Source organism: Carya illinoinensis, chromosome 3 (genome assembly GCF_018687715.1).
Source record: "Carya illinoinensis cultivar Pawnee chromosome 3, C.illinoinensisPawnee_v1, whole genome shotgun sequence".
NCBI classification, from domain to species: domain Eukaryota; kingdom Viridiplantae; phylum Streptophyta; class Magnoliopsida; order Fagales; family Juglandaceae; genus Carya; species Carya illinoinensis.
In genome coordinates this window covers 24,709,218-24,726,617 of record NC_056754.1, presented here as the reverse complement: position 1 = coordinate 24,726,617, position 17,400 = coordinate 24,709,218, and the positions used below count along the sequence as shown (strand labels likewise).

Sequence of the window (17,400 nt, the reverse complement as noted above, 5' to 3'; positions counted from 1 at the left end):
GCGGCTGCTTGCAGGGCTAGAGTGAGTGGCTGGAAGTAGCTTAAGGTTTAAACTTTGAAAGATTTAGGGCTCGTTTACCCTTTATTTACCCTTAAGATGTTTGACATGATAAACATCTTTGCCGATCCCTTAACTCTTTAAACGAGCCCTAAAATCTTTGATGATTTTATTTGTTAAATTTGTAAGTTGACACATATTTATCATGTCATCATCAATTAAATTTAGATGCACACTGAAAAATAAACAATCATAATAAAAATAATTAAAAATACATGGTCACCCTTCACATTGTAAAAAGATTAGGAAAACTAACAAGTTTTTTTAGAAATTTTAATTTGAAAAACTATTAACAACTAAAAAATGGTTTTTAAAGGAAAAACCTATTAGCTCCCCATCCTTTAAGACGTGTAATTTCTTTGGTCTTTAGCACATATTTCAAATTGGTGGTTCTGTTTGTTTGTTTGTTGCTTGATGATGACAAACTAAAAGCAGCTGAGCTTAATGTAAGTGCTACTAATACACAATTAATCATGTTTATGGGGGTAATAAGCATCCTACATGCATTAAGAATTACAGATCCCTTTTCTCTATCGCTATGTTTTTTAAATGAGTAATGCTACTTATCATCCTAATTTTTATCATCCAATAATGTGACATTAGATGATAGATTTAAAAATAAAATATAATAAATAATCTCCAATCATCTAATGTTACATCATCGGATGATGAGAGGCTGATAAAAAGTAAGATGAATAGATTTTTTCTTTTTGAATTGACGAACTACAGGAAAAATAAAAGAAAATGTTAATACAAATACACGAACACAATATTACTAGGGTCACCAAACCCACAAAATAATTAAAAATAGTGCTGATGATTTTTGCAAATAACCTGGAGATATATACACACACACACACACAAGTTTAGTTACTCCCAATAAAAAAAAAAAAAAAAAATTACATTTCCATCAAAATTACATTTATAATTCATCATAATATAAAAAATAAATAAACAAACTCTCAAATGGATTGTACAATAGAAGAAAAAATAAATATCGGCTTAAGGAAATCAAATCATCAGGAAATTACATTACCACAGAAGGCAAAAGAAAATAGCAAGGCAACCTTACTGGCAACAGCATACCTCCCTGAGAACACAGGCACAGCCTGGGCAGACATGACATTATCATACAGGTAAAGAAAGGCTCCTCTGGTTTCCAAGATTATGTGGTTTTACTTCCCATGACATAACCTGCTGTGCTTCTTCCGGCAGGATAAAAGGCAAGGAGATCTCACGGATCATCAAGTCACCACAAAATGGGCATTCGCTGGCTATGGCGTCATCCAGCTGTGATCGGAGCTGCCCATTAATTGCACAATAATTAGTCAGTTTAGCTTATTCTTGAGAAGCTATGGGCTTGTGTTTGAACACTGACAAGGAAACAAGACTTGCAATTTTTGTGAAAAGTGAATGGTGGTCTACAACAAAGCCATGAAACTCTGTTTGAATCAAATCAGATGCCTTCTTGTACACCAATACATGCTGCCTAAATGCAAATTAAGAACCACATAGAAATACAGACCTTATCTGCAGGGGTCATGCTAGTTATGGAATCCTCAGTTACGCTTCCATTTGAATCCTTCCTTGCTTCCCCACCACCCAGTAAAGTAAGTTGCTTCTGCAGGTCCAAAATAGACTCTGCCTGCAACATTCATCCAAAAAGGGAGGACAGAATTTAGATCGTGCCAGAGAGACCCTGTTACTGGAATATATGCAAAAACGACAATACCAATCCTAAAAAGTCAAAGACATGTATTCACTAGCCAGGCAGACAGATGAAGAACCAAAATTATTGATTAAGCTTCCAACTCTGCTTTTCTTTTCCTCCTCCATAATGGCCACAGAAGAATTAAGTAATACAACTAACTGCACATTCAGAGGCGTCAATGGTCTTGACTATGTGCCTGTTTCTGTGATAAAAATCAATCTATATACAAAAATTTCTAATTTAGAAAAAAAAAAGCTTCCAACGTTGTTTGCTGCAGCATATTTTAAGATGTGCTCCATCTAGTTAACTACCACATCTTGCTAATAACATTACCAGTTACTAAATAATAGAACATGATGATTTTACTTCAATTTTGTGCAGTAAGAAAGCCTTTTGACTGGGCTAGTGATAAACTAACTAGAAATGATGATAGTCTAGCCATACATTGACACTCATGCTAAAATAAAATCAACTAATAGTGCAGAAGGAAAACACCACAACTTACTTGAGCTTCGTTGGTACAACGTGTGACGTGGGCAATCAGGCATTGTGAATGGAAGGCATGTCCGCATGGAAAGACATAGAAAGGGGCCAGTGGTCCTATTGATGAGTAACCCCGAGCCATCTGGTACTCTCTTCCCACAGTTAAAATTTTACGCCTACAAACCTGATAATTGGCGTACAGACAGTTATAGGCACGCAATCAGTTCACAACATCAGAAAGAATTAGTCAACTCTGGAGGAAAAAACATATTACTTACGAAAGTAATTAATAAATGAAAGCATCAGAAAGATTGCAACAGAAGTTCCATTTCAGATCTTAAGGGGGAAAAGCTCAATTATTAGCTAAGACAACTATATAGCATATAGTACTATAAACAAATTTTATGCCACCACTCTCAACCCTACATGCAACTACAGGGTGGGGGAAGGTGGTTGGGTTGGTTTAAGGGAGGCTGGTTCGGGAACTCTAAGGGTAGGTTTGAATTTTTTATTTTAGATGAAAGCTTAAAATTTTATTTTTTAATATTATTATTGTTTTGAGATTTTAAAAGGTTGAATTGGAATTTAAAAAAGTTGAATTGTTTATTATATTTTGTGTGGAAATTTGAAAAAGTTGTAATGATGAGATGAGATGAGAATTTTGTGTCTCATCCCACTTGCCAAACCTGCCCAAGTTGTTTTTAGGAAACTAGATGTACCACTGTCAAAGAAAACCAAATCAAGCATGATAATTTGCTTCAGCTCCAATCTAACACAAGTGGCACATTTGCTAATGCACATTATCTACAAAGACATGCACATGCGTGCACACAAAAACACCAAGTGGAGCTTGATTCAATTAATTATCAGCTTGTCCATGGTAACTGAAAATTAGGATGAGTAATACCCCACACTCCTCATCACGATCAATCACAGCGTATCTTTGGGCAAGTGCATTTATATCGTTTCTGATGTTGTCTGCACCATGTGTTGCATCATTCATCTCCTCTTTAAGTAGTTCAATTTGCTTGTTGTAATCCTCAAGTGATGAGCAAATTGCCTCCTACATACATATTAAAGAAATTTAAGAATTAATTGTATCAACAGGAAATTTAAACAAGATAAAATATCTGAAAATTGGCCTGCATTAGAGATAGGAACATTTAGATACATCATCTTCAATCTTGATTGAAAGGGGAAAAAAACTATTTCCAAAGAGGCAATATGTCACAATATATATTTATTCAACAAGAAACAAGGAATAAACCAGGTCTCTTATGCCTTAAAAACAGGTCTCTTATGAAAGCAAAAGACAAAAGAGATACCTAAAGCTTCATCCAGGGAAGAGAAAACAGAGAACCCACCACTACACTCCAGAATTGAAGACACATAAGAAAATTGAGTTTTTCTAAAGTAGGGTAGCACATTTCTTTTCTTTTCTTTTGTTTGATTGTATTTGGAGTAGTGTGAGATAAAAGACGTACTACAAGTTCAAAACACCAGCAAGTTTACAGAAGTTTGATCGTCTTCTAAACCTTATTTTCCTTTTGCATTTACTGCTCTCTGATTTAAGTCTTGCCTTCCTGAATTTTCCTACCATTTCACCACTAGATTTATTTGTTTCTTTAGAAAGAAGATTGATGATGTCACATGCAAAAAACAATCAACCTGTGTCAACTCATTCAGTATCTTTTAACCCACACAGCAGAACACTGAGTGAATTGTGGCAGTTAAGGAAATTTCAGAAATTTTAAATCTTCAATAAATTAATAGTTCTTTCCAACTTTGAAGTCCTCATCGCATTCAATTGTCGGTATCTCTTGTTTAGGACTAAGGCCTTTGGTGAAAAATAGCAAATGCACAAAAGAACAAGGGCTATGTGAACCAAGGGAAAAACAAAAGAAGGATATGAGGCTCAAAAACTACAGGCAAGATGCAAGAAAGTCCTAAACGCCTTAGCCCTTGGAGAAAACAACCCCTCTTGCACATTATGAGCTTATACGATTGCTGAAAGGGAAGCTCATACATTCATTCTCTGGTGCAAGATGAAGCCCAGACTCCAAAAATTAACAAAAGGGGTAAAACCCAACAACCCCTCTTGCACATTACGAGCTTATGGGATTGCTGAAAGGGCAGCTCATACATTCATTCTCTGGTGCAAGATGAAATACGACTCCAAAAATTAACAAAAGGGGAAAAACCCAACAATTTATACACGAAGTTAAACCAGAAGCTCTTTAACTTTGGGACCCCAGAAAACTGCCACTACACTTGGACAATAAAGAAGAAAGAAATCCACATATCAAACGGATGAATTTGCCCAGAGTTAATGGTAGAAAAACCATCTGGATGTGAGAAGAAGAGAACCATTTGAATTGGACTCACTTGGTACAAAGAACTGTTGGATAACTAAAATGAACCGTGAGCATAATTATAGAATATATATTTAACTTGTAATAAAATATCATTAAAAAGTTCAAAAGTCACAATCCAAGTACAAAATATGTACACAATAGAGACACCAAACTAGAAAAAGAAAAGGATACAGCATAATCATGGAAGTTATGCCCATTTAAAGTCAACAGAAGCTCTCCAAAGGAGGAGAGTGCAGAAAAAGATTGATTTAAGAAGCCAAGAACTGCTACAAAAGATTTATTAATTTTCCAGGAGAAGAAAAGCAGCCTTATGTAAGAATGGAATCATTGTGACCAATAGAACAAGAAGAAGAAAACCATAGAAATGAATTCTCACTTTGAAGTCATCAATCAGAGCAAAGTCTGGAAAGAATGGTAATATATCCTCAATCTTTAAAAGGCCATCAGTTTCCTTTAGAAATGCTATAGCCTTCCGTATGTTCTCCCTTTTAGCTCCCTTTTCCTGTTCAATAACATGCTTGGCAACCATAAGCCAGAGCTTTTTTCTCAAGTCTTCATCATCTTCAACCTTGTCTGCTTCAGCCATTGCGAGCTCAGGGTCAACCTAGCACACCAAAAGGAGAACTACTCAACAACCATATAAAAATGCCTTCTAAATGAAAGAAAAGATAACCGTTAAAGGTTCGAAGCTAGTGTCTAATCTCAGATTCTGCATAGGTTTACACTTACGAAGACTAATGACACAGCTACAGTTAAAAAAAACTACAACAGACAAGATACAAATTAAACAAAATTGTTAGCATTGAACTGTCACCTGTAGGGCAAGAGCAACCGCTTCTTCATGCATAGACATCATACTGTATATATGTACACAGGCACGCATTCGCTTTTCCTTGAGGCATAGGCGCAAGGCATACTTGGGATCATAGAAGAATTCAGGGCCATTTTCCTGTCCTTTTCCAAACTTGCATTGCAGGAAACGCAGAAGTGCACTATCATCTTCCTGAATAGAATTTTGAAAGAAAAAGAAACATTCAATTTCCATGTGCAATGTGATTTATTACGAAGATAAATTCTATAGGACATCAAATAGATTAAAGATCTAAAATGGTGATGGATGAACTTTAGCCAAAAGTTATGCTTTTATATAAATATATACGTATATACATTCATATGCATGTATCCATGTGCAACACACGTACAAGATTAATAAAATGAAGTACATATGTCTCAAATGTGACACAAGTGTGACCAACTTCCAATGTATATGATCCATAGAGGTTATTAATGGAAAAAATGATACATTTCTCAGAAACTAACATGACATTGAGTTCTTAAAAACAGAAGACATGCCAAGATTTTTTTTGATAAGTAAATATAATACATTAATCAAAGAATACGCAAAGTCAAGATTTGATAGTAATGCTTGGACATGCTGATTTCATTTATAGCGTGCATCAGTCAAGCATATCCCAGCGCACCATGACACCCATACAAAGTGCAGCGATTAATGAAACATGTGATGGAGCATGCAAAAAGCATTATGCCACCATTGATTTACAAGCATACATTCAAGGAATTATTTCAAAACTCTGAAGTTAGCAAATCAACCTGCTTGGCATAAAGAGAGAGCAGCAAGTTGTGAACTCCAGGATCCTCATTATGCAAACGATGAACACAGTATTCCAAGTACTTGATAACTTCATGTGTTTCATTCCTACAAAAGACAGGGAATTGTACCATGATAAATTTTGTATTTCTATGATAACCAAAAATTAGAAGTGTTTGAAATTTCAAGGATCTCAAAGTCCATTGGATTAAAGGGGTGGAAAATTAATAATATTGGCATTTCTGACACTTTCCAGGATCATGCAAGGTTTATCAGGTGCTGTGCAACAAATTCCAGAGTTGACAGTATCACAAGAAATTTGTGAACCCAGGTCTTAACATTGTGAAAGGAACTTATAGCTGAACAAAGATGCAACTAGGTGCACATTACTTGGCATGAGGCTCGCTTGAATAACGCATCATTGCAGGAATCAGTTTCCTCGGATTCAGGTTGTTTGTGGCCATCCATGACTCCACAGTTTCATATGCATCAAGCATGATGAGGTCTGGGGCAAACTTGTACTACAAAAGAAGTTCAATCATTACAGAGGTCAACAGTTGGCGAAAAAGAGCAACCAACACATATCTTGTTTTTGGGGGGGAATGTTCTGATTCTACCTGAAGGTCTATAGGAACAGCAGGTTTTTGGAGCACTTCCAATGCTTTCTTTGCTTCTCCTTGCTGAATCAAAAAACGAGGGAGGTGGGGGCATGGTGTCAATTATAAGAATCATATCAACCATTTTTTTTTTTTTAATAAGTAGAATCATATCAACCAATTGGATTACAAAATTAACAGTTTTTACTTAATAAACTATCAATGTAATGCATCATCTCTATCTTAAAGCAAACCGATTAAATAACTTCTCTCTTCAGCCTATCAGTTCCAATCCATACAATAAGCTTCTACGACCTAAACAATCAACATTATAATATGAAAGGGTACACAAAAAAATTGGCAAACCAAACTTCCATTTTAACTAGATTGCTATGGATCTCATTAATCAAACTACTATATCAGCTTCTTTAACCCCTAAAGGTTGGCTAAAGTGGTAAGGGCCTTGGTCTTGGTGGTATGCTCCCTCCAAGGTTCAAACCTTTGGATGCAATCAATTTCTAGGGGCCATGTCCCATTGGTGAAAAGACAAATATTTACCTGAACTATATCAGCTTCTTTAACACCTAGAGTTTGGCTAAAGTGGTAAAGGCTTTGATCTTGGTCGCTTGCTCCCTCCAAGTCTAAGGTTCAAACCCTTGGGTGCAATCAATTTCTCAGGTCATGTCCCATTGGTGAAATGTTACACAGGTTCGGGGTTTAACCGAGTTGAAGACATACTGCATTTGCATGGTCTCCAGGATTCCTCATCATAAGAATAAAAATATAAAATATAAAAAATCTAATTTTTGTTTTCCACCATTCTTATTTGTTTTTGTTTCCAGCCAAAGAAAAACTGCCCAACTCACATCTAAGTGCCCAGATCATAAAGCTAAGTTCTATGGGGTGTGAACTAACATCAAAGGCAACAAGCATGCTTATGGTATGTTAAGAAGTGAATGTATTGGTCCCCAGTTGTGATAGACTGGGGTTCTTACTCAAAATGGAAAAGCTGAAAAATGATTTACTGGTGTCAGGAGAGGGTCAATGCTGTTTACCAAACACACCTTTCAAGCCTCCCTGGACAAAACACTACTTTTAATATTTCTAATTCAGTGCCATCTATGTCATTATTAAAACCAGTAGAAGCTAAAGGTCTGTTTTCTAAGACTCTTTAGGACTTGGTAAGCAGTCCCGAGGTTTACCTGCCAAAGGAGGATAAGTAGGAGGTGTTTCTTGGACAAGTACTCATCCAATTAATACTGGTGAATATACAACTACTTGTTCGTAGGGCTTTTGTGTTGAAAATCCCCCACAACTAAGATCTTTTTCTATTAATCAAATTAATGCCTATCAAAGAGTATTTGGAAGGCTCATGTTCTGTCAAAGGTTGCTTTTTTTGTTTGGACAGCAGCAATTGGGAATATTCAAACAATTGACAATTTGAGAAAGCGTGGAATGATTTTTATGGAGTGGTGCTTCAAGTGCAACAAAGCTGTGGAATCAGTGGGTCATCTACTTATACAATGTGATGTGGCTTAAGTGTTATGGGATGGTGTGTTTAGAAGATCCGGAGTATCCTGGGTTATGCCAAAAGCAGTGGTAGACTTACTTGCATGTTGGACTAGACTTCATACTTGCTCTCAAGTGGCAGCTGCGTGGAAGATAATTCCTTTGTGCATTATGTGGTGCATTTGGTTGGAAAGGAATGAGAGGTGTTTTAATAATAGGGAATGCAATGTAGAAGAACTGAGAACTCTGGAAATTTTTTTGTGTTTCTTGTTTAGTTAGTTTTCAGCTATTGTACTTAATGGGGGGGCGGTCAATGAGTTTTTGTCCTCATTTTTCTAGCTTTAGAATGTATTTAGGTGTTGCTTTTGTATACTTCCCGTGTACATGGGCTGCACCTATTGCATTTGATGAATAAAATTTTTACTTATCAAAAAAAAAAAGTGGTGCTTGGGGGAAAAGACTGGGAGGTGAGGGGAAAACACACTGTAGAACCAAAAACCCATATTTTCCAATTGAATTACAAGGCTAGACTAAGTTTCCCAAACCAAATAAAATAAAATCTCCAAGATCTATGATGATGAAAAACATAGCAGGACTGGGAATGAGAAAATTAAAATCAAAAGATTACAGAAACTATGAGTAGCAGCAATGGTAACAACAACAACATTCCACGAGAAATTCAAAAGGCTTTCGAAAGCACCTGAATATAGTAGTGAACAACAATTTCATACTGCTCCCTCAGACTAGCAAAATATACTAATTCTTCAACCCGACCATAACTGTAGCATATTTCAAACGGAAAACAAGTTTATTTTAGCAATCTTATAACCGACTAGAAATCCAAGATAAATTGACATATATGCAAAATGAGTGTCCATCACAGTACTTGAGAAATAAGTAAACATATACAGCAATAATACACTTTACCACGAAAAGTGAACCAAGTTACCATAATTTATGTTAGCAACTTAACTACACACTATGCATTTAAAAGATTAAAGCTATTTGAGAACACAGTCAAAATCTAGGATAATTTATTCACTCTTTCTGAAAAGCCAGATATTGGGACATTTACAGCAAATCTCACATGCTGAGACAGAATAGTTCAGAAACTCATCTGTTTTTTTTTTTTTTTTTTGACCTATCTATAGTGGCTTCTTATAAAAGTACCTTTCCAAAAGTCTCATTGTAGTTGCTTCATCCAATACATCCTTGCAGTCACCAAGAAAAGCTCGAAACTCTTTAATGATCGATTGGTACTCTGAACTACGATTATCGACAGCAGTGTCATCTTCCAAGAGTAACCGGTTTATCTACAAGTCATTTTATGAAATCTGAATTTAGTTTTGAAACGGCAACATATAAATCAGTGCTTTGTAACTATAAGAGTGAAGGGATGGATGAAAATTTTCAGATGCAATAAGACATGTTGAAGAAATCTAAAACTCTGACACAGATTTTCAAAACGGCTTTGATGCCTTTGCACCACCATGTCCACAAGATGAGGCATAAGAGAGGCTAACAAGACCACTGGTTTGCCTATCAGAAATTGTGAATGTACAAAAAACCAAGAAAAACTAATACACCGTTGTTTTGGCCAGAATTTAAATGTAGAGTAACCATATATGATCCTTGATTATTTTAATGAAAGCAACAACAAGCCACATTACTCAGATCAAGAGAGACAAAATGAAGGTTCAAAAGAAATAAAAAAACAAACACACTTACTTTTGTGCTGAACATCTTTTGAACTGTTTAGTGCAGACATCATTGGAAAGAAATTGCAAGGAAAATGGTATCAAAATACTTCTCATTTCATAAGATGAATCAAATTAAACCAAAGCATCTTGATCTCCTAATTCATACTAACAACCAAGTTTTACAGAGCCGTCTAGCATAGCAGAGAGAGAGAGAGAGAGAGAGAGAGAGAGAGAGAGAGAGAGAGAGCCAAGTTATCCCTCCAAGAGCCATGCATTAAAAGAAACAAAACCTTGTCCAAGTACAATTCAGTAGCCCAAGTGGAGATCATCGTTATTTGGCATTTATCATCCTTTGCAAGACTATCAAGCTTCCTCAGTAAGAAAGTTCTCAAAGCATCCTGCAATCAAGCAAATTGTAAATGTATGTTTCACCATTGCAGTCCGAAAAAATCTAGTCAAATTCATGCATATTATAATTAAAACCATCATTTTGGAAATCCCATAGACAAAAGTCAAAATATGCATCCATCAAGGTGCAGCCTAATGGTCAAAGGGCAGGCTTGGGATGAGCTGTAGACTCAAACATCCTGAGTTCGATGCTACACTAGGAGTTCCCTGTACTACCTGAAACATGGTTCCAACAGATGGGATCTTGTATCCGGTGTTTACTCCCTAAGGGTCGGTTTGAAAGACAATGCGTTGATGAGATTCCGCATCATCAAAAAATAAAGCAAAGATTTTGCCGGATATATATATATTTTTTATAAGTAGATTATGCCAGATATCGTCTCCAATAGAAATCCTGCCTTTCTGTTTTTTACGTAGGTAACAGCAATTACAACCAAAAGCTGAAAATATGCAGCTTGCACGAGCCTTCTACAAATTCTCATAATGAGTTGGCTTGCAGTCAAGAAATATGTAAACTGTGTCAAGGGTATTTGACCAATTGGAATTAATTTAACACAGCATGAACCCTATAAATTTGAAAGGCAATATGAAAGCTATATTCCATACAACTCTAGTTACAGCAAGTAACTTGATGTGAAATAACTATCAAAATTGTGTTGCAGCCAAAATTATAGAATGCATGCAGCAGTTTAGATCATTTGCCCTGCATCTTCACAAAGCCACATGAACAAAATAATACTCCAGTTACCTGTTCGCTTATGCTAATAAACTTTAGAGTGATCTCCTCGAATGATAATATATAGTTAATCTGCAAAACATTTGCCTGTCAGTTACAACATTGTCTTCTGGATAAAATAACCAAAAGAAAGAGCTCATAAATCCATATTGATATAGAATCAAACTTCTCAAGAATCAGTCTAAGTACTATTCAAAATTTTTCTGATTTCTCCAATAAAGATTTGTCAAGAAACTCCCGGGCTAGGTAAAGGATAAAAGCTTCAATGTTCTTGCTGCATGAGCTAATAAGAGTTATAAAAACTTGATATACATTTATTTACCGAGTTAGAGCCAATTCAATGATAACATAATGAAGCAGCATAATTGGAATTGAAGAAATGTGAAGATACAGAGCACCGAAAGAGGAAGTGAAGAAAGATAAGTGAATAATAAAGGTATCTTCCTCTCAGGCATAAACTAGAAATGGTAATAAAAAGACCATGGAAAACTGGTAGGAGGAGAGTGTAGTGTTATAAATTAAGGATCACAACGAGTTGTATCTATGTTAAACACCCTCATGATCAGAGGACTCAAAGATGAAAATCAAAGTTCTATTTGAAAACACATATTACATAAATCACATGTAATATCCTTCAAAAGATCAAACACGGGTTGTGACCATACCCAATTGAGAGAGGAGTGGCTTACTCACCTTAAAATCAGGTGGGTTTGTCTGGACAGGGGGCAAGACATTTCATTTTAGTCAAGTTTAATAGCAAAAATTTCGTTGACAGGAATATTAAGAAATGTCTTACCGATTGAGAACAAAAAAGGTTGGAACTGTTTGGGTGATCAGGTAGTGGGAACCCTTTAGAGTTATAGCCATTGTTCAAAATCGAATGAGCCCAATAGGTGAAACATGTATGGGATTTTTCAGTATGTCTTTGGGATGATATCATGAATATCAAGTTCATCCACAAGAAATCAAATAAATATAACCAAATCCAAGGCAACACATCAATATTCTAACTTAAATACATTTTTTGATAAGTAATTCTAACTTAAATATATTCGCATAATAAATTATCAATATTCTAACTTAAATATATTGACATAATAAATTAAGTAATAGAGAGCTCACTTTTGCAAAGAAAGATGCTGCTCTGAGATAATCCTTGGAAGCAAATGCAGCTTCAGCCTGCACCACCAATAACTCTATTATACACTACCAAGATAACAAGATTTAGTAGGTGAATGTATGCTGAGCACAAAGAACATAATAACAATAGAGGTCTATAATCAGAACCAAGTGTTTAAAGCAATAGAATCAATTAGTCATGACCTGTACTAAATATACTTGGTCTCTCTGGAGTGCGTCACGACAATTTGCCAAAGCCGCAGCATACTCTTTCATGTCCAGGTAAACCTTCCACATATCTCGACCTTCATCATTGACAGACACCTAACATTGTGTTCTCAATCAGGAGTATAGGAAAAAAGTACTTTCTCATGCAACATGGACCAAAAAACAGGAGATAAAGTCATCAGAAGATAAAAACCTGAAATATAGAGTTTTGGTCATATGCATAGAACAATCCAGCAGTGGCATCACTACATAATCCAATGATACCCCTTGAAACGGACTCTGATGCCTGATCAAACTGAAGTTCCTCTATGATCTGCTCGCTAATTCTATTTACAACCTACAAACATAAAAAGGTACTTAGCAAATGAGCTGTTCAGGCATATTTATGTTAAAAAAACTACAAAATCCCATTATAGACGTTACAAGATTAATGTACCTCATATTTATTTATTTATGTTGATAAGTAAAATAACATTTATTGAAGTAAATAGGCATAGCCCAAGTTACTAATGTACCTCATATTTATTACCAGCATTGATTCAGAACATAATACTTATTACCAGCACCAAGAATTATCTAGCAGTCATGAGGTTGACAAACAATGGGCCTCTTGATAAGTAAAGGTACATGAGTGTTAAGTAAATACTCACCTTGACCCTATTCCCAATAAGAAGCAAGAAATGAAATTCAGACACTGCCATTGAACTGGGTTTAACAACTTCAGCACTTTCAGACAATTTTGAATAGTCCAATAGAGCTTTGTTCTCCACAAAGTTTTCATCTCCATTTGGTGAACTGCCAAAGGGATTTACAAATTAAAATGAATGAATAGATAAATGGTTTAAATACTAAAATAGTCCCTATGATTTGCCTTTTGGACAGGTCGGTCCCTATACTCTAATTTTGAACTTTTTGCTCCCCATACTTTCAACTTTGATCATTTTAGTCATTCCTTTAGTAAACTATCAATAATCTACTACATATGTCATGTCAACACTCATGACTAAGTGCCACGTGCTCCATTACTGCCACATGTGAAAAAAAAGATCAAAATAATTAAAAACTAATGTTAACAATTTTTAAAAATTTTAGAAAAGGCAAAAAAACTGCTGGGACAGCCAAAGCCTAGGTGGCCGAGGTAGTTAATGGGTGTGACCTAGGCAATGCCTAGGTCATCCCAAGCCACGTCTAGGCACAGCCCTGACGATGACTGGGGCACATGACTCAAGTAGTGTCTGGTACCACCCAAACGATGCGTGGACCAACCCAAGTTATGCCGGATCACATGGCCCAAAAATGGTTGGGCAACCTAGGCAATGCCTTATTTTACCATTTTTACAATTTTAGTTTTTAAAACGACTTTTTTACAATTTTTATAAAATATTTTTTAACACATGGCATGCGAAAGGACACGTGGGAAACATTCATTGATGTCGGTGTAGCTTTTGCAATGGTTTACTATTGGAATGACTATAATGATCAAATTTCAAAGCACAAGAAACAAAAATTTTAAAATTAGAATATAGGTACTAGTCTGTCCAAAAAGCAATTCATTGGGACTATTTTAATATTTCATACTATATAATAAAGGAAAATTTCATACTGAAACTACAACTGATGCAGCATCAAGTAAAAGCACGTTCCAAAAATTAAACCACAAAACAAGTACTAGCTAACGTAAGAAATCAAATTGACATAAGCCACAAAAAATCAATATTTTCATCCTCTACCTATTCTGCGATCCGAAATTTAAGCCACCGTTATAGATACCAGCCCCAGAAAGCCATGCAAAATGTATGGCTCTTCTTTGCTTGATGAAGAAATGAAGTTCACTGAAAGTTGACCAAAATATCAAGGAGCTCTCATATTCATAATGTTCAAAAGAATTAACAGGAGACAAACTTCCAGGCAAGCAGCACAACTATGAAAGCATAGATGAAATAGAGAAAATTGATATCTCCAATTTAAAATTTTGAAAGTACGAAAGCATTTAGTTTGTCACTGATTTTGTCCATAAGGTGATAAAATAAATTTGAATAAGAAATAGCATTTACCTGTTGGGTACTTCACCAGGAAGTTCCATGAAATGCACAGCACGATCTAAATAACTTGCAAAAAGAGCCTAAATTTTAAAATGGACAATAAGCCCAATATTCAAATATACCACACAATTATAGGACATATGCAATAAGCATATAACAAATTGCTACAGAGTACAGTGCACAATCTGACATGTTCATTGTAGAAAAGTCATTCACTTCTAAAAGACAGATGAAGAATGGATGTTAACTTTTTTCTATATAAGTAATCAAAACTCACTGAAAGTGCAAAACACACACTCCAACTCCAAACGTTAGAATGGGTGTTATACTTACCTCCAGTGATCCAGTTCCAGTGAAAGAGTAAAGTCGTGTGGGAGTAACAGCCATCACATAGTATCTATTTCCAGTGAGTACACTAGCTGTTTCCATCTGCACTACAAAGAATAGGACTAAAATGATGAATTCCTTACAAACAGTTGCAGATCGATATAATCCATTCACAAAGAAGTGAAATTTCTGAAAATCAAGACAGATTTGGTTTAATCTAGCTTTCCAGCTGCTATTTCAATTCCTAGCAACCCCCCACCCCCCCTCTCCCTTTCTCTCTCCCTCTCCTAATGAAAAAGGCATTCCTGCATTTTGTCTACCTACAGATCTTTCTCAACTTCGTGAATCCAAAAAGATAACAGAGAAAAAAAGAAACTTATAGCACATGCACTTGCAGCCTACATGTACAAGTATTATAATTCAGACAATCGAAGTAAGACTAGTACGAAAGGGTTAAAAAGAAGCAAAATCTGGCAACCAACAATCATTGTTCAAGAAGAAAAGGCAGAAAAATATAGCACCTGCAAACCCATGAAATCTTCTGGAAGTTCAGTCAATTCAAATAGAAATTTGATATACTTCTCCTTCTTGTCCTTCTCATCCACAGAAATCTCATGAAGTTGGCCGTTGTCTGTACCAAGAATGACTTCCTTTGTAGAAGCTGTTTTCAAAACCACCAAAAAATAAATTAAAAATAATCAACACGAATATTTATTATTCACATTTCGAAAAATCCAAAGGCCAACACGGATAACTTACCTTCTGTAATCTGTTGTCTATTCCAGGCAACGGCATTCACCACGAGACCTTTCAATTTGCTTAAAACCCGGGGCTTGGTCCACTTTGCGTGAGTGTAAAAAGTATCAGCACCTCCACTCCCAACAATGACTGCAAGACAATGGCTTCCTCCCGGATCAACAAAAACCCTATGGATCGATTGCTCCCCAGGACGACCCACAGAAAGATCAATCTCTATAGCTCAAGTAAACAAGAAAATAACATTACCTTATGCAACTACATATTGAAAAGCTCACGTAAGAAGTACAAAAGGAACAGAACCAAACCATGCCAATCCAGTCCAAAAAAATGTGGATGATTTAAAGCTCCGCTAAAAAATGAAGGCAAGTTCGAGTTGATCACGAGATACAGAAAATTTAAACTATTTAGGTTCCAGCATAAAAAATCACTTCCCGAGTCAGTCTTACGACTAAAAAGTGTTTCCTAACCACAGCATCTCAGGCAACTAAGCGGAAAATTCAGAATTAACCAGCTGTAATTCTCCTAACCTCACTAATCGAGCACACGAAACAACGAAAAAAAAAAAAACCATTAAAGCAATCTTATAGGATCCCGAATTCCCATTAATGAGCTACAGAGGCATTGGCATTCGCATACGAAGTGAAGCAAGCATATATCTTTTATACGAAATGAATTCGTCCATAAAAGATAAGCAATTCAGTTTAGAATTAGATCGTGAAATTGGAAAAGAACAAACCGGACGAGTCGCCGACACCGAAATCGTGGCGAATGACCCAGCCTTTGCTGGTGCCCAATACAATGACGTCGTTCCCGGCGGCCATGCAGGTGATTACGCCGCGACCTTTCGCCGCGTACCTCTCTAGAAGATCCACCATAAATACCTGTCTCCCTAAATCCATCTTTGAGTTCAAAACGATTTCAAGTCGTATCAAATATCAATCACCCAAGAACCCCCAATTCACTCCCTGTAAGACCACCTTGCCGGAAATCGAAGTTGCAGAAATATAAATCGGAGAGAGGTTCAAAATTTCTAAACAGAGAACACAGAGGAACAAACAGCCGACGTCGTTTCGAGCTCCCGGCTGGAAACTTTGTATTTACCAGTTGGCCATAACTCCTTTCAGCCGTTCGATATTTTCCTCTAAGAAGGTTCCAAACTTCGCAATCGGATTGGGAATGAGCCTGAGGGATGACTGAAAATCATTCGTGCGTTTATTGCTATTTCATTGTTATTTTTAATATTGTTCGTAATGCAATTTAAGTATCTAGAATATGTATAAAAGAGTTGAAAATATGAACTTACTTATTTCAATATTAGGAACCAAATTGACTGGCTCTTACCTTTTAAAACCCATCACTAATAATAAGTGAGGAAATAAAGTAAAGATATAAGATAAGGAAGAAATAAGACATGGAGAAGATAAGGCAGAGAATAGAAAAATTTTTAAAAAAAATGGCTAAAAATTTTAAAAGGAAAAAGTTTTATAAGGCAAGTTGGATTCTGTCACTCTAAGAAAGAAAACAAATATCTATAAAAGGATGAGATCTCTACAAATGAAGGGGGGTCTTTGGACAAGCTCTCTATGTAGGACTTTTATACGCCTAGACTAAATTCATCTATTATATTGAAAGATATGTGAAGACATAAGATATTGTAAAATCACAAATTATAGTGAATTTTGCCCCCAAACAATCCGTGAATATAAGCTTTTATGCCGAACCATGTAAATATCTGTGTTTC

General features: G+C 35.9%; 1 protein-coding gene across 1 annotated transcript; it reads right to left on the bottom strand.

The window, feature by feature from the left end:
• Window positions 1–961: 961 nt before the first annotated feature.
• Window positions 962–16,897, bottom strand: LOC122303909 (vacuolar sorting protein 18). Its single transcript, XM_043115904.1, has 23 exons — window positions 16,396–16,897; window positions 15,660–15,872; window positions 15,422–15,561; window positions 14,907–15,002; window positions 14,586–14,653; window positions 14,262–14,363; window positions 13,182–13,326; window positions 12,725–12,868; window positions 12,508–12,627; window positions 12,307–12,363; window positions 11,197–11,256; window positions 10,331–10,438; window positions 9,511–9,653; window positions 9,041–9,119; window positions 6,853–6,915; window positions 6,626–6,756; window positions 6,238–6,343; window positions 5,441–5,629; window positions 5,003–5,230; window positions 3,159–3,314; window positions 2,274–2,435; window positions 1,583–1,702; window positions 962–1,359 (listed from the first exon to the last, which is right to left on the bottom strand). The coding sequence occupies exons 1-23, from the start codon at window positions 16,556–16,558 to the stop codon at window positions 1,186–1,188; spliced, it is 2,967 nt and encodes a 988-aa protein (XP_042971838.1). The 5' UTR covers window positions 16,559–16,897; the 3' UTR covers window positions 962–1,185.
• Window positions 16,898–17,400: the final 503 nt, after the last annotated feature.